Here is a 26,091-nt window from a genome sequence, read left to right on the forward strand (position 1 = left end):
TCAATTCTAGGAAATAATGTTTCTGTCCACTGGGGCCTGAGGCAGGGGTCAGACACAGAAATATGTTGTCTGATGTATGGGGGGAGTTGTATTGGGGTGAGGAGGGAAAGTCACCTGATGGGAAGCTCAAGGAGCCATAGGCTTCTCAGAGGTAGGAGATGGATGTTAGCTCCCACCTGCAAGAGGAGAGAGCTCCTACTATAGTCTCATCTGCATTGCCTCTTTCTGGGTGATTCCAAGCTGCCTCCCCTCAGGGCTATGATTCTTCCACCTCCCCTTATGGGGCTACCCTCACCTCTGGGCATCTCCTTTCCTTTTAGGAGTTGCTCTCTCAGTCCTGGGAGTTGCCCTGCCTGGAATTGCAGTCTGGCTGGTTCCTTTCCATTCTCCCCTTTTCTTTCTCCCACCTCTTCCCTTCTCTTTTTGCCCCATGGGGCTAATAAACAAACGCGTGGGCCAGAGGGGTTCTAACCTCTCCTCTTTCTTTTACTGCCGCAGTCTACCTTGGATTCCATGCAGGTATGTTTTTTCCTCACCTGCTGGCTCCCACTTTACCCTGGAAACTTTTCCTATTCATTTATCACAAACTGACTTTGAGCATCTTCTCTCACGTTGGGGGTTCAGAGAACAGGTCATCATAGTAACCAGAGGTGGGGGTGGGATTACATAAATCATCAGAGAATCTGCTTACTCCCTCTTCCTTATCTGGAGAAGAGTCTACTTGGTTCCATCCTATTCCCCCCTAACTCCTCTCTCAAATCCTCCCTCCTCTTCCCCCCTCCCCCAATCAAAAAACAAAACCCAAGATACCCTTTTTTTCAAGACTGGTTGTCAAAAAGTTCACCCATGATATCTCATTATTGGGTTTGGAAGCAAATCTTGCTAGGTAGTGTGCTATGCTTTGAAAAAATGTGTTGGACAGGCAATCAAGGGACTTGGTCTTAATCCCTAATCTCTGTTTTCTCATCTATAAAATGAGAAAGTTGGATTAAGTGGTCTCTCTAATTCTTTCCAGTTCCATAGGTCTTGATTCTATGCTACAGGCTGTAGTCCTCCAAGGGGAAACTTTGGAGTAGCATTTGGTTTATTATTATCTTTATGAGTCATCTTGAAGATGGAATTCCCCACCCCTCACTCCCAGGTCTCCAGTCTCCCTCTTCCCTCTTCCCTCTCCCCTCTCTGTGGGAGGGGATTTGGGTCAGTAACAGTAGAAAGGTGAAAAGCTGAGAAAAATCCAGAATTAACACTGATTGGGATGAGGGAGATGCAGGGAAGGTGGTAACAGTCCCATTTTACCTTGGAAAAGGCTTAGAAGAACAGAAGGCACAAATGTATGTACAAAGTATCATTACCATTTCCTAGGGTAGCAGCATGAGGATTGTGAATAGAGGTGCCATAAGATTTTTTTCTTTTTTCTTTTATTATTAAAGCTTTTTATTTTCAAAACATATGCATAGATAATTTTCAACATTCACGCTTGCAAAATATTGTATTTCAAAATTTTCTCCCTCCCTTGCCCCTATCTCCTCCTTTAAATGGCAAATAATCCAATATATGTTAAATATATGCAATTCTTCTATATATATATTTCCACAATTATGCTGCACAAGAAAAATCAGATAAAAAAGAAAAAATGAGAAAGAAAGCAAAATGCAAGCAAACAACAAGAAGCGTGAAAATACTATGTTGTGATCTACATTCAGTCCCCATAGTCCTCTCTCTGAGTGCAGATGGATGTCACAAAATTTTAAGATAAGATAAGATTTTAAATCTAGAACTGGAAGTCTTAAGAGGTCATGAAATCCAAATTCCTCATTGTATAGATGGAGAAACTGAGACCCAGAGAGGGTATGTGCTCAAAGTCACACAAGTAGTAAGCAGCAGAGATAGAATTTGAAACAAGATTCTTTGACACCAGAGTGTATACTCTCTCCTCCTTCCCCCAGTACATCATTCTACTAAAAGTCTAGAGCCCCCAAATTCTACCCCCAGCCCTCATTCCTTGGTATCTGACCCTGATTTGGGGGCTGAGAAAGGGAAAATGGCATTTAATCCTTTGAGGAATGGTTTTGGGGAGGGATATTATCTTAACGCTGGGGGAGAGGAGACAAGAAAAGGAAGGGATATTTCTCTTTGGGGGTGAGGCAGATGGGCAGAAGCTGCCTTCCCCCTCTGGGGGCTGGGGACTCATGACTTGTACTTCCCAGGCCCGGGTGAGGGAGCTGGAAGAGCAGTGTCGCAGCCAGACAGAACGCTTCAGTCTCTTGGCTCAGGAGCTCCAGGCCTTCCGAATGCATCCAGGCCCCTTGGATCTGCTTAGTTCAACCCTGGGTACCAGCAGCACTGAACTACCTCCTGTTCCTTGCTGCTGCTCCACCCCACAGCCCTTCAGGGGGCCCAGCCCCAAAGGTACAGGACTGAAATAATGGTATGAACTACCCGACTGCTTATTTTGGAATGTTTGAGACTGTGGCACAGTGGTTAAGGGCTGGGCTTGCCCTCTAAGCCAGACAACTCTGTGAGACTATAAATTGCTCCAGAGAAGATGGTGATTTCCTCACCAAGTGCTTGCTACATCCGAGGAAACCACAGGTCCCTTCACTCTTCTTCAGGGTGAACAAAGTGATCTCCTTATAAAAGCTCTATGAAGATTTATTCCATGGGCTTTCTACTTACAAAGATAAAGAAGCTGAGACCCAGGACAGTTGAAACTTGGCCTCTTATCACAGGCTCAAATCTCTCACTTGTTCTTTTGCAATAGCCCTACCCTTTTACACAAGGGAAGTTAAGGAGCTTGTGGTGTGTATAGATAGATAACATGTTCAATAGCACTATTGGGAGTTAAAGAGGAATCATTGGATGAATAGACAGCGTGGGAGAGTTAAACCACTTCCTCCCCTTTCCCAATAAATGTGGGAGGGAGAAAGAGCAGGAGAATATGGATTGGGAGGGAAGAATTTTCTCAAATGCAGCCTGGGAATTCTGGTAAATATTCAGGCCACAGGAAAGCTGTGAACACAGACTTCTTAGCTCATAGAACCACATTGAAGGCAGGCTATTTTCTTCTCCCCGGCTCATTTTATTGTTTTTGGGGGAACCCTGAAGTGGGAGCCGCTTTCTTGGATGGGAGTCCCAGGGTGTGGAGAGACCACAGCTGCCAACTGTCTTCTCTCTCTCAAATCTCCTATCTCTCCTCCAGATGCAGACCTCCTGCCCGGTTCTCCCAGGCGTGGTGTCCCAAGAGCTCCAGATGCAGTTTCTATCGCTCACTCTGGGGCCCCACGAAGGGCTGCCAAAAAAGCAGAATCTCTCTCCAACTCTTCCCGCTCTGAATCTATTCACAACAGCCCCAAGTCATGTCCTACGCCAGAGGTCAGTGTCCATCCCGCCCCAATTTGATACTCAGGAGAGGGAGTTTAGCCTGGCAACCTCAGCCTGGCATTCTAGCCATATTTCTGTGAAGGGTCTCCTATGATTGCTCTTCTTCTGGGGGTCCCCTGAAGTAGGTTGTATACTCCCCCTTGCTGCATTCTGGAGGGCTGGGGACAGAAGTCTGCTATGTCCTCAGGGTACCAGAGATGAGCTGAGCAGAGCTCTCTGTCCTCAGAGGTTGGGTTGTAGCCCTGTCTCAGGTTGCTTTTTGCCCTGATCCTTGGGGGACCCCCTGAGACCTCAGGGGACTAGACTGGATAGAGACACTTTGGCGCCAGGAATACTTGCAGAGAGACTATTAATAAGAGTACCTATGCGTATATAGGGGCATTTCCCTGTTCCTAGGACCAGAGTAAGTAGAAAACTAGGTCTGGGATGGAGATGAGACCTAAGCTTCTGGCTTCTTTGTTCTGAGCTCTGTAATTCCCTCTTGGTGCAGACTGTCCATTCATGGCATCTGCACTTATCTTATCTGTTCATTCCATTTGCTGCTTCCTTTGTCTTCCCAACATACAATCCTTTCCCCCTCAGGGCTTTTAGTAGAAGACAAAAGTTTCCCAGTTACCAATCTCATGCCAGGCTCAGGTACAAGTGGCAATATCCCATTGTGGAATGGTGGGGATTATGGAGTTATGGCAAGCCAAAATCACTTCTTTCCCACTTGATTTTTCTGCTTCACCATATCTATGTCCACCCAGTCCTATGTTTCACACAGAGAGAAATATTGTATAATTCTAACTATGTCTCTTGTCAATACGCATCCTCTCACTTTCATCCTTTCCCTTTTGGGCCAGGTTCTTTAAAATAGGTTTTATAACCTGAGATCCATGGACCTCCCCCTCATCCCACATACATATAAGGAGTCTGTGGATAGTGAAAAAAGTTACATTTTTATTTTCAGTAGCCTGTAATTAGAGTTTCTAAAACCTGTATTTGTGAGCTTGTTTTTTAAAAAATAATTATACTTCATAATTATTTTTAATAATTAGATATTTAAAATAAATTATATAAAAAGTAATATAAACTAATTTTTATTTAGATATTATATCGATATTTTTCATAATTATATGATTGGTTTCCTTTGATATCCTGTGTATTTTATTTTATAAATTTAAAAAACATTCTGAAAATCTTTTTTGTGTCATGGACTTCCCTTTGGTATCAAAGGGAAGTCCATGACACAAAAAAGATTAAGAACCCTTTGGAATAGGATGACCCTTTTAGTTCCCATTTAAAATCTACATCCAAATTGCCAATGAAAATGTGTTCCCAAATCAGGTCTTATATCTGTTACCTCCAGTCTTCTCTTCCTAAACTCAGTTCTCTACTCTCATGCTCCCAGCTTGGTCTAGTTCTTATAACCTCCCACCTGTACCTAACTGAGCCTCCCAATTAAGTCTCTTTCCTTTCCTAATCGATCTGCATAGATGCCAAAGTGATATACCCAAAGCCATTGGTGCAGCATAAACTTCCCCTGCTTGATTTTTACCTCTGGTATCGCATATAAAGTCCTCCACTTGACATTTAAAGCCCTTCATGACCTGGATCCACCCTACATTTTCAGCCAAATATTATTCCCCTTCAGTGACTCTACAGTTGAGCCAAATTGTCTTTTCTATTTTTCACACATGACATACCTTTGCACATCCATCTCTATTCTTCTTCCATGACTATAATACACACTTAGATCCTCATAAAGCTTAGCTGGACCATCCCCTTCTACATGTCTTTTTCTTTAAAAAAAAAATTTCCCTTCCTGCATTATGGTGCCTTCCCGTCTCTCAAGTGCCTTCCTTTGTTTATATTTAGAATCTGGAACATGAATGCCGAATAAATTCTTATCAATTGATTGGTTGGAGAGGAACTCCCTCTGCTGGAAAGATGATGGAACAGGTCAAGCTGAGCATTGACTAGGAAGCAGAACCTCAGGGCTTCTTCAGCTCAGGGCTGTGATTGACCCAGAACGCTCCAGCTATTGTTACAAGGGGAAAAAAAAACAAAACATAGGATGCATTTGAATCATGCTATGTGCACATTTTAAAATGTCTGAGGCAAAAGGTTTCATGCAGTCTGGGAAAAACTTCTAATCAGCTTTGGCCTTGGGTTTATTCTCCTTCTCTGCCTTCACCAAATCCTAAAGCAGCTGATTTTTCTGTTTCTTCCTGTCATCCATATAGGTAGATACAGCCAGTGAGGTAGAGGAACTGGAGGCAGACAGCGTGTCCCTACTTCCAGAGACTGAAGGTGTCTTCAGAGGAGCCAAACTCCAGGTTTTCCTAGCTCGTTACAGGTGAGCATCCTTCCTGCCTGAACCTCTCTCAGGCCATCTTGCCACATCCTCTGCCTCTCCCTTCCAACGACCACTAATCCCTTCCTACCAGGCAAAGATGCTGAGCAGAGGTGAGTAGGGAAGCCTCTGGAAGTGGGGCAAGCTCAGGAGGGTTTAGAGATTGGGCAGAGAGACCTGAGCTGAGGTTTCCTCTGTTGATCTCAAAGCATTTAATCTTGATCGTGTGTGTGTGTGTGTGTGTGTGTGTGTGTGTGTGTGTGTGTGAGAGAGAGAGAGAGAGAGAGAGAAGAGAGACATAGAGAGACACAGAGAGAGACACACACAGAGAGACAGAGAGAGAGACAGAGAGAAAGAGAGAGACAGAGAGAGAAAGAGAGAGACAGAGACACATAGAGACAGACAGACAGACAGAGGCAGAGAGAGAGAGAGGAGAGACAGAGAGAGACAAAGAGAAAGAGAGAGACAGAGAGAGAGAGAGAGAGACAGAGAGACAGAGAGACAGAGAGACAGAGAGAGACAGAGAGAAGAGGGAGAGAGGGGTGGGGAAATAAGGGAAGCAAGCCTTTGTCTCTTTTTATTACAGGGAAGAATTTAGTTGTCTAAGATGGAGTGGAGGGGTCAGAAATAAGGGAGAGGGAAGAAAAGAAGTGGGAGTGGGGAGGTAGTGCCCCCCTTTCTTATCTAGCTGGTGACCTGGCCTCTCCTACCACTCCTACCAGCTACAACCCCTTTGAAGGTCCCAATGAGAACCCAGAGGCAGAGCTGCCGCTGACTGCAGGCGAGTACATCTACATCTATGGCAACATGGATGAGGATGGCTTTTTTGAAGGTAAATAGAGCAAGAAGATATTTTCATCTGCCTGCCTTTAAAAGACCCCCCATTCCTGGAGATTTTTCAGCAAGCTGATCCCTCTTTTTAGATTAATCAACTTCTGCCTAGTTAGCACCATAGTGGACAGAGCCCTGGGCATGATGTCTGGAAGAACTGAGTTCAAATTATTTAGAAGTTCTGTGACACTGGACAAGTCACTGTTTTAGTTTCTTTAATTACAAAATGGGAACAATAATATCTACTTCTCAGTTTTGTTGTGAGGATTAAATGAGGCAATATTTGTAAAGTGCTCATCCCCTGTCCAATCAACAGGTACACATACTATGCCCAGTCTCTGGGGAGACGAAGGCAAGTTTTGCTGACTAAATCCGCCTCTGGGACTTCTACCCCCTTCCCTGGTGCTGCCCACGGGCCTTTCCAATATTTACAAATGGATGGCACATCACCACCCAGGGTCGACATGCCCTGTTCTTTTAACCAACCCCATATCAAAAGGCATATGGAGAGAATTTACGTTCCCTCAGTGTTAGAGCCGCAGAATTCAGAGTCATTTTCATGCTGTGACGAGGCTCCTAGGGAGTCCTGGGCAGCTGGTTGTTCAGTCATGTTAGTCTGTCCCCTCTGGGGGCTTTCTCGGTAGAAACCCTGACGCGCTTTGCCATTTCCCTCTCCAGTTCATTTGGCAGATGAAGAAACTGGACCAGCAGGGTTAAATGACTTGCCCAGGATCACACAGCCTCTAAATGGCTGAGGCCGGATTTGAGTTTAGGAAATTAGGCTTTTCTGACTGCAGGCCTGGCCCTGTGTGCCATTGTCCTATGGTCGGATTAAGTTGCTTCAAATTCTCCCTTGTTAAGACATGTAAGCAGTGGTTTTCAGCTAGGCGAGCCCCCGGGCCCTCACGCTTCCCCTTCCTGGTCTCTCTGCTCAGGGGAGCTGATGGACGGCCGTCGGGGCCTGGTCCCCTCCAACTTTGTGGAGCGAGTCTCGGACGACGACCTCATGTCCTCGGTGCCCCCGGAGCTGATGGACCTGTCGCACAGCTCGGGCCCGGAGCTCAGCTTCCTGAGCGGGGCCGGGGCCGCCAGCAGCGGGGGTCACAGCAGCGGAGGGGGCAGCCAGGCCAGGCCTGAGGAGGAGAGGAGCGACCTCAGCCCCAGCCCCCTGCTGGAGCCCCCCGCTGTGCCTTATCCCCGACACCTGGCTGTCCTAAAGCAACTGGCCCACAGCGTGGTGCTGACCTGGGAGCCGCCTTCGGAGGGGGCCGATGTTCAGGGCTACCACGTCTGTGTGGATGGGAAGCTGCATCAGGCCCTGGGCCCAGGGATGCCCCGGAAAGCTGTGCTGGAGCCCCTCGACCTGCAGGCAGGGTCCTGCTGCGTGGCTGTTCAGGCTCTGACCAGCCAGGGCAGCTCGGACCCCCTGCGCTGCTGTGTCATGGTAGGGGCGGGGGCTGGGCTGGCCCCCAGCCAGCTGCGGGTCCGCCGGCTGACCGCCACGTCTGCAGAGATCACCTGGGTGCCCAGCAACAGCAACCTTGCCCATGCTGTCTACCTCAATGGGGAGGAGTGCCCGCCTGCGCGCCCGGGCACCTACTGGGGCACCTTCTGCCACCTGCGTCCCGGCACACCCTACCAGGCCAGGGTGGAAGCCCGGCCAGTCTCGCTCGGGCCCTCGGAGCCAAGCTGGGAAAAACTACAAAACCGCGCGGCCGTCATCCACTTCACCACGTTGGCGGCAGGTAGGGAGGGCAAGGAAGGGCTCAGGGCTGGGCAACTCGGGGGCTGCGGGGCAGGTTGAGTTGTTCCCAGGAGAGAAGAGAGCCGGAGGCTCGGAACGACTCCCCCTTCCCTGGCAATGAACAGCGGAGCTTTCTGTCTGCTCAGGAGGTCCTAAGCTTTAGATACAGATGGGACCTTAGGTGTCACTCAGTTTGCAGATAAGGAAACTGAGACTCAGAGAAGCGTCCTTGTCCAAGGTCACAGGTAAATGGCAGAAGCAGGATTTGAATCCAGGTCTTTTGATTCCAAATCTCGTGCTCATTGCTCCCTCTCTCCAAGGACTGTGTGTGTGTATGGTGGACCCCTGACTGCCTATTCCCTCCCTCCCTCTAGGTCCCCCAGACGCTCCCCTGGATGTGCAGATTGAACAGGGCCCCTCTCCAGGGATCTTGGTCATTAGCTGGCTGCCAGTGACCATCGATGCTGCTGGATCGTCCAATGGCGTCCGGGTCACAGGTTATGCCATTTATGCTGATGGACAGAAGGTATCCCACGGGGGTTCAGGGCGTCCCAGCCATATTCTAGAGCCTCCTAGGGAGGGAAAGGCCATTGGCCCCTATTGCGAAGGAAGGAGAAGACCCTCATCCCCCCCTTTCTAGTAACTCACAAACAGCCCACTATCCCGTCCCTCATATAGTGATGTCGCAGACTCTAAGCATCCACTGGATTCTGGGGAGTCACTGTTTCTTCCTTGGGCCTCGGGATTTCCTTCCTTCCCCTGGCGTTGTGTACATGATAGCCCCCCCTCCCAGCTGTCCTATGGTTGGATTAAGTTGTTTCAAGTAAAGTGCTTCAGATTCTCCATTTTTAAATGGATTGGGAGGATGAGATGTGGGGAGGGGGCCTGGTGATGGGAACGTGTGCTTAGGACGGTTTTTGTTGTACCCCAGATTATGGAGGTTGCCTCCCCAACAGCGGGCAGCGTGCTGGTGGATCTGTCTCAGCTCCAGCTGCTACGGGTATGTCGGGAGGTGGTGGTACGCACCATGTCCCCGCACGGAGAATCGGTCGATTCCATCCCGGCCCAGCTTCCTCCGGCCTTGGCTCTGGCTTGCCCATCCCCGCCGGCTCTCAGAACGTCTGCCGGCGCCTTGGTGCCTTCCACAAGCCCAGAGGCCAAATCCCCTCCTTGCCCCGCCTCTCTGGGCCCTGGGGACCCAGGTCCCCTCCCTCAGCACCCTGATCCTCCTGGGAGCCGAGACGCCACAGGAGACCTCCCCGACAGCCCCTCAAAGACAGCAGAGAGAACCCCCCACGAGGACTCCGCCCAGGACAAGATGCAGGTGGATGTCCTGGGAAATTCTTCTGCCAGGCCGGGATCCTGGGCAGTTCAGAGGGAGCGCTGGGACTCGGGCTTCTCCCTCCTCATGGCTTCCTTTTTCAGGGGGACACTGGAGCCCTCACAGCAGCAGGGCTGGCCGCTGGAGGCAAGAGAAGCCAGGGCCCAGGGCTCTCTCTGTCGCGGAAGAAGGAGGAGGAAGAGGCAGCAGCGGTGGCTGTGAAGGGACCCGGAGAAAGTCCTGCCCCAGGAGCCCCAGCTGAGAGGATGCTGGGGCTAGAGCCTGGGCGAGGAGAAATTGGTCCTGGACCCCGAGCCAGAGTCGAGGTGAGCACGGGAGGGTCATAGCCACTCTAAATTAAGGAGCTTTAGTTCCCCCTGTGGGCCCTTGCCCACCTTCTATGGCAGACTAGTATCCTCTCTTTGTCTTTGTCTATATGGCAGAATCTGACTTTTTCTCCCCCATTTTTCAGATAGTGGAGCATTATACCTATATATGATCTCATTTTTGTCTCTCACAATAACCCTGTAGGATAGGAAGAGTGAGACAGATAGACCCTCAAGAAGGAAGAACACTGGTTTCCAAGAGCTCCTTCTCCTTGCTTTACTCCATCAGTTAGTGCTTGAGACATATTTTCATTCATCAGCACCCTTGATGAGCTCCAAAAATATTCTCCAACCTGTTTCTCTCTGTGGTCTCCCACTTTCCATCAAAGGGGGAAAAAGTTCAAGAAAGGCTGAACGGCTCACTCTACTGAAGATCACTGGGCAAAAGTTGGCGCTTACCATTGGCAGTGTACTTACTCTTACTCTTTGCTCAGAATAGGGGCTGAGTTTTTCTTAAAAGACTTTATTATTCTCATGGGGGAGAAGGGAAAATAAAAATCAGCAGAAGACAAGAGTTGAGTTCCAGAGTGCTAGGATGGGACCCCAAAAAGATTTATCTCTTATTCTTCTTGTTAATGAGCTTATTTCTGGTCCCTGAGGAAAAGAGCAAGAACTTTGGGGGAGGTGGTAATTAGAATATGTGTGGGGGGGTTAGAAATCTCAGGACCCAGATCCTGTTGGAGGAGAGATCCTGAGACTCAAGTAGAGACTTCAGGATGTCCCAAGATCGTGGCAGTGTAGGCTGCCATGATAAGAGGGAGAAAGACAGAGGTGGAAAGAAGTCATTTGGGGAACTTCCAGTTTTATTTAATTCTTGCTAACTAGGTGCTAAACTCATGATCTTTCCTGCTAAAGGAACACTACTGTTGTCTGTGCTTTCTAAATTCTGGTGCCCTGAGTGCTGGTTCTTCTGTATCCAGCTATCGGTTATGTCCAGTTATGTCCTAGATTAAGTAGTTCCATTCTGAAGCATTCTGCCCCCATGATGGGGGAGAGGGTAGGAGGAATAGGGAATGGAGAGAAGGGAAGGAGAGGGAGGGAGAGAGGGGAAGAGGGGAAAAAGGGAAAGATATACAAGAGACAGAAAGGCAGAGACAGAAACAGAAAGACAGAAAGAGACAGAGACCACGAAAGAGAATGCTTACTTCCTTTCCCACAAATCTGGGTGCTTTCCCACCCCTACTTTCCTTTAAATCTGGTACCACCTTCTGAGATCTGAGTCAAACTGACTGTGGTCAGTTCCTTCAGAAATCATTGTTAATCTGTCATATTAGCAAGGTTCTTCCCAGCCACAGAAAGTAAAAGACTATTTCTTCATGGCTGAGATTATTATTATTCCAATTATTTCAGAAGAAGAAACTGAGTCCTAGAGAAGTAACATGGAAAGAATGCTGGTCTTGGGGTAAAATGAGGCAAAAATAGCTGAAATTTGTTGAAAATTCAAGCCTTAGCACTGACATTTAACTAGATAAAGTGACTCAAGGCTATTTATCCACCTTCTTTGAGCCCCAGTTTCTTTCTCTGTAAAATGGGAATAATATATATTCATACTACTTACCTTACAGTGCTATTATGAGGAAAACATCTTGCAATTCTTAAAAAATACTATGTAAATGTGAATTAAGAATAGTTCACTATTGCTACTAATATAAGTAGCAAATGCCATTTACTGCATTGGGACTCCATATCCCTTTCCCCTCCTTCTTCTTGGTTCTTTTTCCTTCTCTTCTATTTCCTTCCTCAATTTCCTTCTTGTCCCCTCCTCATTTTCTTTCTTTCTCTTCCTCCCATCCACACCTTTCCCTATTTCATTTCTCTTTCTTTTTCTCTTCTTTCCCAATAATTTTTTTCTGCCTTTCCCCAACATCTTTCCATTTCTCTTCTTTTTCTTCTTCCTTCTTTTCCTCCATTTCCCCCTTTTGCTGTCTTGCCCTTTTCTTTCCTTTCCCTTTTTCTTTCTTCATTCTTTTCCCTAAGTATCTTGGGGGGAGGAACTCCTTCCCATTTCATACACTTATGCTTTCTCTCCCTTCCTTTTTTTTTTCTTTCTTCATTTTTTCCCCTAAATATCTTGGATGGGGGGAGGAATTCGTTCCCATTTCATAGACTTATGCTTCCTCTCCCTTCCTTTTTTTTCCTTCTTCATTCTTTCCCCTGAATATACATTTATGCCTTGTCTCCCATCCCATTTCCCCAGCAGAGGGAGGATGCCACTGAGGTTGGAGCCCGCCTGACAAACTCTCTGATGGACCACGGTCGAAGCTCTGACCTGTCAGACATCCAAGAGGAAGAGGAGGAGGAGGAGGAGGAGGAAGAGGAGGAGGAGGAGGAGCCAGGTGCAGAGTGTGTCTCTCCCCTCCAACATGAGCAGACCATCACCAGGGAGACTGGTGCCAAGGTAGCATCACTTTAAGATTGGTTTTTCCTGGGCTACTTCTCTTCCTATTTACCAACAGTTACTCCAGCATCTCTTGACCTAGTTACCCTGTTGAGTTTTAGGCAAAGAAGACCCGTTGGGTGTGATTAACTTCATGACTCCTCTAGGGGTGAAAGAGGAAACGTTTTTATTGCCTCATCAAGGAATGGTGTCTGGAAGAGGTCTTTTAGGATTGAGAATACTCCAGAGAGGGTAGACATAGAGCCCAGACTAAATGGTGGAAGGATAGGGAAGGGTACTCAGTGAATCTGGACTTACAGAGTCAGATGTCCTCAAGCTGGGGACTGGTGGTAAGGGGATGGCAGGAAGGGAGCATTCTTCTTCAACCTCTATTAAGATGTATCTATCACTCAACCTCACCTTCCCATTCTGGGGCCCAAATATCCCTTCAATGAAATCCCAGGATTGGAATGTGAGGAATCGTCTCCTGGCTCTGCCTTCCATGTGCTGTGATCTTCAGGAAGTCACTGATATTCTCTGGACATCTTCTCTCCCTTGATAGAACAGGGAGTGGTGGTTCAGAGGACTTTGGAGGAAGCTGAGGGAGGGATGTGTGATTGTCCCACTGCCACCCTTCTAGCCCCAACTTCTGGATGGTGTTAACCCCTTTCTCCTCTTTCCCAATGATTCCTGCTACTGCCCATGTCTTCTCCCCCATCCCCACCCCAGCTGGACTCTTGTGAGACAGACAGTGATGAAGAGATCCTAGAGCACATTCTCGAGCTCCCTCTTCAACAGTTTTGCAGCAAGAAGCTCTTTAGCATCCCTGAAGAGGAAGAAGATGAGGTAGAAGAAGAGAAGGAAGAGAAAGAGGAGGAAAAGAAGGGGACAGGTGGCTCCTTGACTTGTACCAGCTTGCCAGAACCCCAGGGGGTGGGACTAAATCGCTCTGGCAACCGCCTCTGGGAGCAGAGAACTCCCCTCTCAACCCCTGACTCTTCCCTTGGAAGAGACCCCCCTGAGGAACTTATCCCCTGCCAAGCTGGAGGGAGCCCCCTGGGGAGCCGGCGGAGGGGAGGGGGCTCCCCTGAGAAGTTATCTGCCCGCAAGAGACCACCTGACCTCCGAGAGCAGTGCAGTCGTCTCCTTGGCAGCAGCGGGACCCCGGGGTCTGGAAGGTCTGCTCCTTCTTGGGACAGGGGTGCACCCTCCTCCAGTGAGGGAGTGAAATGTGGAACAGAGACTGGTGGGAAGGGGTGGCCCGGCTTATCCCGGAGATGTTCCAGGGGCCCTGCACCTGACTCAAGCCTTGCCAGCTGTTTTGCCCCAAAGTGCTTGGAGATCAGTATCGAATACGACTCTGAAGATGAACAGGAATCTGTGGGCAGTGGCAATAGCATCTCCTCTTCCTCCTGCTGCCCTCGAGACGGGGAAGGCCGGGGCACGGGACCAGAAGGTGTCCCCTTAGGAGGGAGGCATGGGGCACCCGGGGCAAACCCTGCCCCCAGCCACTGCCTTCGCCTCTCTAGCTGTGAGAAAGGGGAGCCGGAAAGGAAAGGCCGAAGTCTGAACTGTCGCGTGAAGGAGCCCTGCCTTCGGGTCTGTGTCTGCCTGCCTTGGGCATCTGCTGTGGTAGCTGCTGTTGTGCCTCCCTTCCCCGCTTCCTGCTGTGCCAGTGCTTTGTGGGCTCACCGCTCATCTGCCAGGAGGTCCCATTCCATGCCATCTCCATCTGCAGGGCTGGGAGTCAGGCCCTCCCTCCCACCTGCCTCCTCCCCATGCACCCTGTGGCTCCCTGCTTCTGCTGGCTATGGCCCTCTGTACTGTCCTGTCAGCTGGAGGCTGGTATCAGGCTCTTCCCTGCTAGAGATCATACGGGACACCTGTTGCCTCTTGGCAAGGTGGCCGCTTGCCGCTGGACAAGATAGCAGAGCCAAGCTGGGAGGGAGTCACCTGACAGAACCCGAGAGAAGGGGTCTTTCTGAGTGTTTATTCTCAGCCCTCAGGGCTGCAACTCCAATTCCTTTATTTAGAGGAGTTTTAGAGGGCAAGGGGTGCAGAAGTGAGATACGACTAGTATCTTCCTTCTAGATCCAATTCTAGGATCCATCTTGCCTGACTCAAGGTATTGGTGCAACTTCAAGGAAATTAGGAGAAGGTTTGAGGGTGAAGCATGTTGTGTCTGGCTTTTTTTGTAGTGTGCTTGGCTGCTGGGGAAGACAAGGGTGGCGAGAGGGAGGGCAAGGGGGCTGTGTCAGGTCCAAGATGGCCTCCTGGGTGCCAGTGGGATGGGGGTGATTTCTGACCCTTTTGTCGACAGACACCAGAGCCTCGAGAGCTCAGGGGCCAGGATGCTGCTGGACAGAGAGGCCCCCCCAGGAAAGGAAGCCGGCCCTCCAAGCTAGGGGCAGCTGAGCTGGGTGAGTGACTAAGAAGAGGCAGATGGAGGAACATTGGTTGGTGTTAGGATAAATTCTTCCTTTCCCATTTTCCCCAAGCTGATCTTGCTGACCATAGGAATCATCAGGGCAGCAAGGGAAATGGGCTGGATTTGGATTTGAAAGGCCTGGATTCGGATCCTGGTTGTTCCAGTTGCTATTTGTGTGAGGTGGAGTGGGGCTAGACTAGTTGACCTTAAAGCTCTTGATGGATGCTCTTTCGTCCCTTAGCCTTTCCAAGAAGCCAGGCAAAAGTGATGTCCCCTCCAAATGAATCTGTTCGAATCTTTGTGGCTCTTTTTGACTATGACCCTGTGTCCATGTCACCCAACCCTGATGCTATGGAGGAGGAGCTCCCATTTCGGGAGGGTCAGCTCTTGAAGGTAAGAGTGCCTTCTGTCCCATCACCTTGACTTCCGGCCAGAAAGCTCAGCTAGCTGGTCTCCAGAGAGCCCCAGTGGGCACTATTACAAGCAGGGATTCCGGGGGGCTCTCCCAGGCCTGATCTCCCAGACAAACTCATCTATGGAATGATTTGTGTGGATCCACTGAGTGTTCACACACACACACACACACACACACACACACACACACACAGGATCTGTCAGTCTGAGCCCTCCTATACTTCGATAATGAGATCATTGAGGGTTTCTCCCCTCCCTTTGGGAACAAGTGGCTTTTCCCTACCGTCGATGTACATTTTATGTGGGTGTAACTATACCCATGCTCTGGGTGGGGGTGGTGTTGGAAACTGTGAGGAACAGAGGAATGACTGTGTCCCTGGTGGGGGAGTTGAACTAAATAGCAAGCAGCCTGAAGCTGGAGCGGTGGGTGGAACCCAGCAGACAGCTTGGTGAGGTGGAAAGGGCACCGAATTTGGAATCAAAGGACCTGGGTTTAAAGCCAAGCTCTGCCACTTGCTGCCTCCGTGACTTTAGGGAAATCTCTTAGCCTCCCCAGGTCTTAGTTATTTGTAAAATGAGAAGGGAGGGTTTGGATTAGATCATGGATTCTTAGCTTGGAGTCTCAAAGGGGTGGGGTGAGGGGAAGGATTGTCTGTGAAGTTGGGTGGAAAAATTAAATATTTTCACTGACCTTTAACTGATATTTAGCATTTCCGTCACATATGAGTGTAGAAAACAAACATTACTAGGAGAAGGGGCCTACCAGATTTCCCAAGGGGATTGTGACACAAAAAAGATTGGCTTTTAAAAAGAATACCTCGGAGGGCCAAGCCCTGTCATTTGACAGTGTATTTTTTTTAATCCACAAAGCAAAAAAAAAAAAAAAAAATAGAAAGATGAATTTTTTCCCCAAAGTACATAATAATATTTTTGCATCAACTGATGCACTTGGTCTTCTAGCATTTAAAGTACAATTCTAAATCCTAGAATCCTTTGAAAAAACTCAATTTTTGCCTTAGGAAACTTTAAGGGGAAGGAAGTCAGGAGAGCCTAAAGTATATGGGGAATTGAGAATACCCTGGAGATCTAGGTATGAACTGGTACCTTTTACTCTAGCACGTCTGGGGTGCCAGTCACTTAAGGTCAAGTAGGGCAGAGAAGAAGAAATGATTGCCTTTGGAGGAAGAGAGACTGAATTAATCCAGTCTTTTTGCAGTCTGGGGACCCATTTGTTCATACATCACATCACACATATTTCTTCTCTCTCTTTTTTTTCCATTTCCTCGTCACTTAATCCCCCCCTTCCAACCACTGTTCCAAAGATGTGGTGTTAGTCCTACAGTATGGGATGGGGAGGCTGTGTCTGGCTACTAAGATGGATATGCTCTTTGTCCTCAGGTGTGTGGAGAAAAGGATGCTGATGGTTTCTATCGGGGAGAATGTGGAGGTCGAGTTGGTTATGTTCCCTGCAATATGGTGGCCGAGGTAGCCGTGGGCAGCCCTGCGGTGAAAAGGCAGCTGCTCCAAAGGGGCTACATCCACCCTGACAGCCCTAATGAGGGTTTAGGTATGATTTTATCCTATGTCACATCACCAGAGGAGCTGGCTAGGAGGTAATGGAGTTAGGGTCATAAAGAGGATGTGCTTATTATTTGGCAGGAGGTAGGTTAGCACGAGGGGTTTGAAAATACACCCACAGTTTCATTATCTAGTGGAAAACATTCAACTGTTCCCAGGATGGTTTAGTTAGGTAGGAGGCGAAGCCTTTGCCTTAACCACTCAAGTTCATTTTAATTCCATGATGGCCATGAAATCCCCAAATGGGGAGCTCAGAACGGCCTTTGGTCTGTTTTCTCTCCTTTTCTGTCTCACTGTTTATCTCATGCATCATCTTCTCTGGCTTTGCTTAGGGAATGGCTCCTTCCCACTACTTGCTCCCCATCCAGCTGGGCCACCTCCCAAACCCCGGAGGTCCAAGAAAGGTAGGCAATTGTTCTGGTACCCAGTGAAAGGGGGCATCAAGAATAAAGGCACTGTCTGACTTCCCAGGAGCTACTTGGAAGCCCGGAGGTCAACCCTAGCTGGGAGTAGTATCTGGAAAGAGAATTTGACTGAGGGTTAGGCATTCTTGATCCTGATAATAGTAAGCTCGATGATGTTTGGCAAATCATTTAACCACTTTTAGTGTCAGTTCCCTCATCTGTACAATAAGGAGATGGGCTAGATAGTCTCTAAGGTTTATTCCCTCTCATTCTATGATTTTCTACTAATTCTTTTTTTAAATGATATTTTATTTTTTCCCCAATAGCATGTAAACTTTTGTATCTGTTTTTTAAAGTTTTGAATTCCAAATTTTCTTTCTCCCTCATAACTTCCCCCATATAGTAAGCAATTGTTAATATTATATATATATATATGTACATATGTATATATATATAAAATCATGCAAAACATATTTCCATATTAGTTTTATTGTGAAAGAAAACACAGACAAAAAGCATGAAAGAGTAAAGCAAAAAGTATTTGCTCTACATTCAGACTCCATCAGTTTTTTCCTCTGGATGTGAATAACATTTTTTCATCATAGTCCTTTGGAATTGTCTTAGATTATTGCATTGCTGAGAGTAATGGAGTCCTTCACAGTTGATCTTCATATGATATTGCTGTTAGTGTGTAGAATGTTCTCCTGATTCTGCTCACTTCATATTGCATTAGTTTGTGATGATGCTTTAAAAAATTTTTTTATCTTAATAGTATATTCTTTTTCCAATGACATATAAACATGTTTTTTAACATTCATTTTTGTAAGATTTTGAGTTCTAATTTTTTCTTCCTCTCTCCTTTACTTCTTTCCTCCCCAAACTTGCAAACAATCTGACATAGATTGTATATGTACATTCGTTTTTAATATTTTCCATATATGTCATGTTGGGGAAGAAAAATCAGGACAAAAGGTGAAAATAGTATGCTTTGATCTGCATTTAGTCTCCTTTTTCTTTGAATGTGGCTGGCATTTTCCATCCAAAGTTTATTGGAATTCTTTTGGATCACTGTATAGAGCTAAGTCTATCATAGCTGATTATCGCACAATTTTGTTGTTACTGTGTATAGTGTTTTCTTCATCATGAGAATCTTAAATTTTTTTTTAAAAATCAATAATATATATATATATATATATATATATTTAAAATCACCTAAATTTCCCATTATGTTTTTTCCCTCATATCATCACATATAATGAGGGAAAGCCATCACATATAATAGAGAAATTGTTTTTTGATTCTGATCTAGGAGAGGTGGGATCAGTATCCTACCTGAGGCTGAGGGAGAAGGGAGAAGAAAGAGAAGAAGGGACTAGAGAAGCCTGGGAATCTTCTTATTTATGGCTGAGCCAGAGGTGGCCCCAGCCCTGCCCTGGCTAAGGGTCCTAATGAAGCAAATATTCAAGCTTGGGCTATCTAATAGCAAAGGAGATGGAGTGAGGGACAAAATGATACAACCCAGTGTGCAGTAGATAGAATACTGAGCTTGGAGTTATGACAATCTGAGTTCCACTGCTGTCAGCAGACACTAACATGACACATTGCATGTAATTTTTAATCAATGCCATCCTGTTTCCTCATCTGTAAAAATGGGGGTAATAATAACACCTACCTACATCACAGAATTTTTATAAGAATCAAATGAAATGTAATTGTAAAGTGTTGACAAATCTTAAAGTTCCATATTAATGCTGTTATCATTGCCATTATTATAACACCTTTATGATGGACCTTAAATATAAAAATGAGGGATATATTTTTGGACATGGTCAATGTAGAAATTTGTTTTGCTTATTTGTTATGAGAATTTTCTTTTTTTCTTTTAATTTCAGGAGTGGGAGGAAGAGAAAATAAATTCTTGTTAGTTGAAAAAAGAAAGTTAAAATTTAAAAAATTGTTATGCTCTAACCTCCCCTTAAGGAATAATGCCATGTAGAGAAGGCCAATCTAAGCTTCTGACCACCAACTAATGGAATGGGAGGAGGGGAAGGGGGAAGGGAGCTTGAGGTAAAAAGAAGAAAGGATTTGTACTTTGTTCCTCTTCAGGCTCCCATTCTCAGCCAGAAGCCAGGGCTAGCCCCAGCACACCCCGTTCTATGGTGGCTGCCTTTGATTATAACCCTCGAGAGAACTCTCCCAATGTGGATGTGGAGGTAAGGAGATCTTTCCTGCAGAGAAAAAGCCCTGGTTGGGGTTCTCCTAAGGTGGGTTCCCTGGGCACTGCCTCGGCCCAGGCCACTGGAGTTTACCTGGACATTTTCTTCTACAGGCTGAGCTGTCCTTCAAAGCTGGGGATGTCATCACAGTGTTCGGGGCTATGGATGATGATGGCTTCTACTATGTGAGGGGTGGCAGATAAGGACTCTCTCTCTCTCTCTCTCTCTTTCTTTTTTTCTCTCTCTCTCCTCCCTAATTTCTGGCTTGCACATATGGGGTAGGGGGAGATATCAGAGAAAGGTGGGGAAGGGGAATCCCTGGAAACTGGGAGGGTCTGGGCAGGAGAGATCTAGCTTTAGACTATTATGTACCTCCAGCAGTATTTTACTGATAGAGTAGCCAAGGTGGTTGTGTTGGCCACATGCCCTGTCCCCCGGGACTCAGTTAAAGGAGAGAGATTTGGGGGTAGGGAAATCTAGTCCACTAGGAGAGAAGGTTCCCCATGATACTGCATGGCATCCCCTCCAGCATCCTTGGCGTATTTCTTACAGGGAGAGCTGAATGGTCAAAGGGGCCTTGTCCCATCCAATTTTCTGGAGGGCGTAGTCACTGGGGAAGACAAGAGGGTAGCCGGACCACCCAAGGAAAAGGATTCTGGGGGCCATACAGCTGAGAACCAGGTAAGCCCAGAACCAGTCTGTCAGCCTCCTCTATCTCCCCTTATACAAAAGGAGACGGGGTAGATACGGGGGTAGTAGGGAAAGGATGACTGGGACTGTACCTCAGGATTGGGGCAGCAAGACTAGCCCCCAGGCCACAGTCTGCTATCACAGGTTGAATGGTTAGAGCCCCGGACAGTCTAAAGCGGAGAGCCTGACCCCGATCTGGGGGAGGGGAGGGCAGAAACTATTGTGTCTAGTGACTAGTGAATTGGAAGAGATGGGTAAGAAGGAGTTTGGTAACTAACAAAGTGGAGAGTGAATCCTTAGATATTGCTGTCACCCTCATGGGGCTCAGGCTCTCCAGATCTCTGGGACCAACCATTACTCGCCCCTACTTGGGCACGGGCTGAGGGTGGAAGCTGGATTAGCGGGTACTGGGCAAGGTCAGGCAGAGCCTGTTGTGGGAGAGCAGGTTGAGCTTGTGTCCCAAAGGCGGCTTACCCTCTGTATTCTGCTGCCTGTTCTGTGGGCCAGCATCCCCTAGGAGGAGGGTCTGGTCAGATCTCACTTCGCCCCCCAGGACCTGAGAGGAGACCCTTTGAGTGGGAGGGAACCTCCTTTAGCCCTTTGCCAAGCAGGGTCCCATTTCTTCCTTTTATCTCCGTGGGACTTTTTTTGGGGGACATGGCATTAGCTGCACGAATCTAAGGGAGTGAATGAAGGGCATGATGGGCAAATCGGGACCAGCCTCAGAACCGGGTGGGCTGGGTTTGTGCGTCTGTCAGTAGTAACCCACCACCTCTGTTTATTCTCGGCTCTTCAGAGAATGAGGAAGAGAAGAGTCCAGTGCTAGATGGACATAGATATGTAGAGTGACATGTAAGTGGGGGAACAAGTCTATCTCCCCCAGTCTCCCTCCATTCCATGTACCTCTCCAGATGCTTCATTTCTCACCCATTGTTCTCTTGTCCCTAGTCTCTTTCATTCAAATAGAATAGCTCCCCTAGATCAATATGGTATGTTTTCAATTCCTAGTTCCCTCATAATTGTTGGTAGTAATAGTGACCATAATATATGTCATCCCATATTATTAATTAGCAATTTGTTTAATTCTATCAAATTAATCATATGTTATGATACCACATATATGATAATGTATTATGACATCACATATATGACATAATATATTATAACATCACATAATATATCCTGTATCAAGAACATTTATGATATGGGATTCTAGTATTATATGTGCTTGATAATAACTAGAAGAATTATGAATACCAATTATGGTAACATCATCTCCCCAGTCACAAATACCATTCTTATTAGCAATCTCATTATAACCTTATAGCCAGTGAAAATGACTGAACTTTTTTTTAATAGCCAACTCTCAACCTTGAGGGAGATCCTGAACAATTTAGATCCATGTATAACCTCAAAGCTTTTCAATTTAAGAAGGTTTACTTCTGTCCCACCTTAGTTTAGGATTCCTTTAGTTTAAAAAAAATTCTAAACAGATGCCCACTGAATTTTTTCCTCCTCTCACTCCTGCCCCCAAATAGCTAACCCTCCTTTGTAATTAACCATGGAGCATAGTTAAGCATAAACAAATCACTTGTTGGCTGATTGTGATAATGTATGCTGCATTTCTTATCTATTATCCACCAACTATCTGGTCCAGAGGCAGGAGCCTTGCTTGGCTGTCCCATTTCATTGCAGTTGGTCTCTGTCTTTCATTTAATTTCTTTAGCAGTTTCCTCTTTCTCTTCTTCCTCCTCCCCTCATAGGGAAGCAGGAAGGAGGAGGAACAAAGAGCCCAAGTGGTCTCAAATGAGTTTATCTACCGCTGGGTAACTGAGAGTTGGCTTCCTAGAACACCTAGTCTGAATTGGGTAACCCAGAGAGCATGGTATTCTTCTTCCATGTCACACCATCTGGGGGCCATGATGCCGTGGGAGTGGGGCATGATGGTGGGAACCGGGGCCAGGTCATACGATGGGATGAACTTGTGTTTGGGTTGGATTTGTTTTGGGGGGTGGATATAGATGTTGGAAGGAAGAAACCTTTGAAGGAGAGAAGAGTGAAAGGGAGTGAAAGGGACTGGTAAGACAATGCTACATGTTGTAAAAAAAAAAAAGTCAGAGGGTGAATCAGATTACAGATTTAAGCTGGAAGGAATCTCAGAGGACATGTAGCCCAAGTCCTTTACATGCAGCTGGAGAAACTGAGACCCAGAGCAGATAAGCCCGAAGTCACACAGGGAACAAGTGACAGAAATGGGATTTGAATCCCAAGTCGTCTGAATCCATTCCTCCTCCATCACTTTTGCAAGATTGTGTGTGTGTGTGTGTGTGTGTGTGCTGGATTTGGCAGTTCCTTTGTTCTCTCTCCTTTCCATGTATCCCTTATGAATTCTGTCTCCCAGGGATGAGGCATGAGATACAGGGCTAATGTTACAGAAAAAGAGAGGAAATTAAAATTAGAGAGGGAAGTTAAGTTTTAAGTATCAGTAAAGGTTGAAGTATCAGACAACTGAGTTGAGAGTAACCCTATCCTGTTCGAGGGGACTGGATTGAATGATCTCTTAGTCTTTTCTTCTTGGGAAGAGTCCAGTTTGGAAATTCCTGGATATTTCCAAGTGATTTGAAGAGCAAAATAACCTCTTAAAGTTGTGCTGAGATGGTCTCTCCTTTGCCTTTTGGGGCTGGAGCAATCCTACTTCTTTCCTCTCAGCCTCTGGACCATGTTCTTTGGGTAGAAGAGAAAGGCTCTTTTTGGGGACTCCTCTGTTGTCAGGAGACCCAAGATGAGCAGGTGGGGAGGGGGTCAGTCACCTGTCAAATGACTCTTCCCATTTTTAACTAGCCAGGAATTTGTCCCAGTCAGCCCAGTTTTCCTGCACTGGCTCTTTCAGGAATGGAGAAAATGGGGTGATGTGGAAGGAAACTTTAGGATCCCAAGACCAGCTTAAATGTTAGAGCGGGCAGTAGAGATTTTAGTGGAGGAGAAAGCTTAAGAATAAGGGAAAGTAAGTTGCTTCAAACTCATAGAGGAATGGGAACAAAATTGAGGATCTATTCGCCCTGATTTTTACCTCCCCTTCATTATGTTTTTTAGGGTGGGAGGGATCTGGCCTGGACAACGAGATGGGGCAAGAATTGGGATGGGACTCCCCACCCCGTACCATTGCCTCCTTTTGTAGTTGTCGGGTGGGCAGAAAAGGGGGAAGGGGCTTTAGGGGGCTGGAGCTGGGGGTGGCAGGGATAGTTAAAGAAAGCGCCTAATTTAATTTCCGTTCTTCTTCTTGTAACCTCCAGCTCCAGTCTGCCACTGCCCAGGATCTGACTGGAGCCCTGCCATGCCCTCCCTGTGATCTGCGCCCGTCTCAGCCCCGTTCCCTTAGGCTTGGGAGCACCCTTCAGTCAGGGGAATCCCTGGCTCCGGCCAAGAAGATGCGGGGCCTCATCTCCAAAGGAAAGCACCTCCTTCAAAGACTGGGCCAGGGAAAGAAGGAGTGAATGCAGTTGTTCCTGCGCGGCTGACCAGTCCTCTGTCTCCCCAACTGCACCTTGTCTTTCTCAGATGCTCCGGAAAGAGCCCACGGGGAGGGGACCCATGGTGGAGCTGGGCTCTCGGACCTCAAATTGCTTTCTGAGCATCATTGGTGCTGTGATACCTGGATGGAAATTAATTTTGGCAACCCCCCCCCCACCATCACTCTAAGCTCCGGGACTCTGGGTCTTTATGTGTGAGGTGGGGGTGGGAGAAGGAGAAGCTTTTTGGGCTTCCAGTTAACATCCTTATGTTCCCCCAGGTTCCAGGTCTTCCTTCCCTTAAGGGAAAAAAGTTTGCACTGACGTCTCCCTGTGGCCCCTCCCTCACACCCACCCCCCGCGGCCCTCTCCGAGGGGGTGTGGGATCCTTGTATATATGTATATAAGCAGCCGTGCCTCGTAGCGACTCTCCAGTTCCATCTTGCTTCCTCTGCACAGACCCCCGCTTCCCCAGCCCTCCAAGGGGAAAGGTCATGCCAAAGTGTGTCCCCCACCTCCCCTCCCCCCGAACCAGGCCACCTCAACCCCCTCCCCCACACCTGCCAGTCTTCCCCCCCAGCAGGCAAGGGTTGGGGGTTCGCGGTCAGGGGTTGAGTTTGCCTTATTTGCATCACTGGATTTCTGTACCATCTCTCACCTCTCCAGGTTTGGGCTTGGGGCTGGGGCAAGGACAGAATTCTGCACTTATTTTCATACATGCCATGTTAGCACACAGCAGGGGTCCCATCCCTGCCGTCCTTCCAACCCCATAGTGTTCCATCCCTTCCTCCCTTTGACCCCAGACAGCGAGATGGGCCCTTCTGCATGCTTCCTCACGTGTGTTGGGGGCTGGTTGCCCGCCTCCACTACCCCGAGCTGTCCTTGGGTCACAGTAAGGGGTGTGCGCGTGTGTTTGAGTGTGTGTGAGAGAGAAATTGTTTAAAAAGACATTTTATTATAATAAAGTCTATTTTTATAAAATCTTTACCAGATTCAGCTTGGGGAGGGGAAGTGGAGAATTTATCTAACTCAAGTTAATTAACTTCTCCTGAAATCTTTCTCTGATGTCACATGGAAGCAATCTTGGATTCCTGGTAGCTAAGCAATAGAGCATGAGCCCTAGCTGCTCCTCCCAAGCTGGAAAGGCTCACACTATAGCCCTCAGACAGACGGTGGGCTCACTACCTGAGGACCAATTATAGTTAAGTTCTATCACCAGGTTGGCTATAGGACGACATGTTATTCAGCCACAGCTACTTTTTTTTTTAATAGACTTTATTGATATTATTTGATTACATATTACCTACAATTCCCCTTGTATTCCTCCAAACACACAATTCTTTTTTAATAGTTTTTTTCCCAATTACATGTCAAGCCAATTTTTAGCATTCATTTTGACAAAATTTTGAATTCCAAATTTTTCTACCCCCTCCTTCTGAAAATGGTAGGCAATTTGATATATATTATGCATATGTTATCACATAAAATATATGTCCATATCGGTCACAGGAGTTCTACAACAATTCTTGAAGAGATTTGCTAAATTGCAATCTTTACTCTGAAAAAATCCAAGTATCTTGAAGGATTCAAATTGGATCATTGAGTTCAAACTCTAGGCATCTAGATTCTGAACTTTGTGGTCCTGAGTCTGCCTGAAAAAGCTGGATCATTTTCCCAGAAACTTCAGAAAGGGGGTGAGTGGCGAGTTTTCATTTGAATCTTTTCTCATAGGGTAATTTCCCTTCCACTCTCCATTTAGCTCTGTGACTTGTCCTCCAGGTGAGCGTAGCATTATAGCCAGGCTGTAAAGAGCTAGAAAAGCGGCTGGGAAGGGTACTCATGGGGTCAAGTGGGTTCCTGGATGAGGAAACAAAAGAGCTTTCTGGGGTCTTTGGGTTCATAGGGCCTAGAAATGAGAGAAATTAAGAACTTGGGGGGGGACTTACAGCTTTATTTTCACTAACATTTAATTAAAGTTTAGCATTTCCTTAATTATTTAAAAACATTCTTCTGGAGAGTCCATAGATTTTTGCCAAAAGGGTCCATGACACAAAAAAAGATTAAGAACTTCAAACTAGTCCAACTGCTTCATTTTCACTTTTAAATTTATTTTTAAAATTCTCTTTGATATTTATGTTCTTACATCATTCTCCCCCCCTTTCCAAATATATCCCTTCACAGCAAGCTATCTTTTATGTCAAAGAATAAAAAAGAGAAGAAAAGCAGTTCAGCAAAGCTAACCAGCACATTAAAAGACACTGACAGTTCCACATCCATAGATTCCACCAGCTCTGCAAATAAGGGAGGATAATACATTTTCTTATCTGTTCTCTTGGGCCAGACTTGGCCATTATAATTGCATCTGTTACATGATTTTGTTGCTAATGATGATGTTGCTTTTCCCTATTTTCATTTCTGTAGTAATTTTCCAAACATTTATTTTACAGATGAGGAAACACATAAGTGAAGTGACT

At 46.8% G+C, this 26,091-nt stretch overlaps 1 protein-coding gene across 5 annotated transcripts in view; it reads left to right on the forward strand.

Annotated features, from left to right (window-relative positions):
- TSPOAP1 (TSPO associated protein 1) overlaps positions 1–24,598 on the forward strand; it is a 39,517-nt gene extending 14,919 nt beyond the window's left edge. For 3 of the 5 annotated variants that reach the window (XM_051994181.1, XM_051994183.1, XM_051994185.1), the window contains 19 exons: positions 499–519; positions 2,208–2,409; positions 3,200–3,372; positions 5,610–5,722; positions 6,442–6,551; positions 7,486–8,295; positions 8,669–8,820; positions 9,226–9,618; positions 9,720–9,941; positions 12,199–12,399; positions 13,108–13,977; positions 14,699–14,798; positions 15,048–15,199; positions 16,619–16,787; positions 17,131–17,202; positions 19,309–19,415; positions 19,532–19,603; positions 19,971–20,099; positions 23,402–24,598. In XM_051994181.1, coding sequence (XP_051850141.1) covers positions 499–519; positions 2,208–2,409; positions 3,200–3,372; positions 5,610–5,722; positions 6,442–6,551; positions 7,486–8,295; positions 8,669–8,820; positions 9,226–9,618; positions 9,720–9,941; positions 12,199–12,399; positions 13,108–13,977; positions 14,699–14,798; positions 15,048–15,199; positions 16,619–16,787; positions 17,131–17,202; positions 19,309–19,415; positions 19,532–19,603; positions 19,971–20,099; positions 23,402–23,602 — 4,269 coding nt within the window. In that variant the 3' untranslated portion in view covers positions 23,603–24,598. Of the gene's footprint in view, positions 1–498; positions 520–2,207; positions 2,410–3,199; positions 3,373–5,609; positions 5,723–6,441; positions 6,552–7,485; positions 8,296–8,668; positions 8,821–9,225; positions 9,619–9,719; positions 9,942–12,198; positions 12,400–13,107; positions 13,978–14,698; positions 14,799–15,047; positions 15,200–16,618; positions 16,788–17,130; positions 17,203–19,308; positions 19,416–19,531; positions 19,604–19,970; positions 20,100–20,904; positions 20,961–23,401 lie in introns of all 5 variants that reach the window. The other 2 variants (XM_051994184.1, XM_051994182.1) reach the window with 2 other exon arrangements.
- Positions 24,599–26,091: the final 1,493 nt, after the last annotated feature.

Source organism: Antechinus flavipes, chromosome 4, assembly GCF_016432865.1.
Source record: "Antechinus flavipes isolate AdamAnt ecotype Samford, QLD, Australia chromosome 4, AdamAnt_v2, whole genome shotgun sequence".
Classification (NCBI taxonomy): Eukaryota; Metazoa; Chordata; class Mammalia; order Dasyuromorphia; family Dasyuridae; genus Antechinus; species Antechinus flavipes.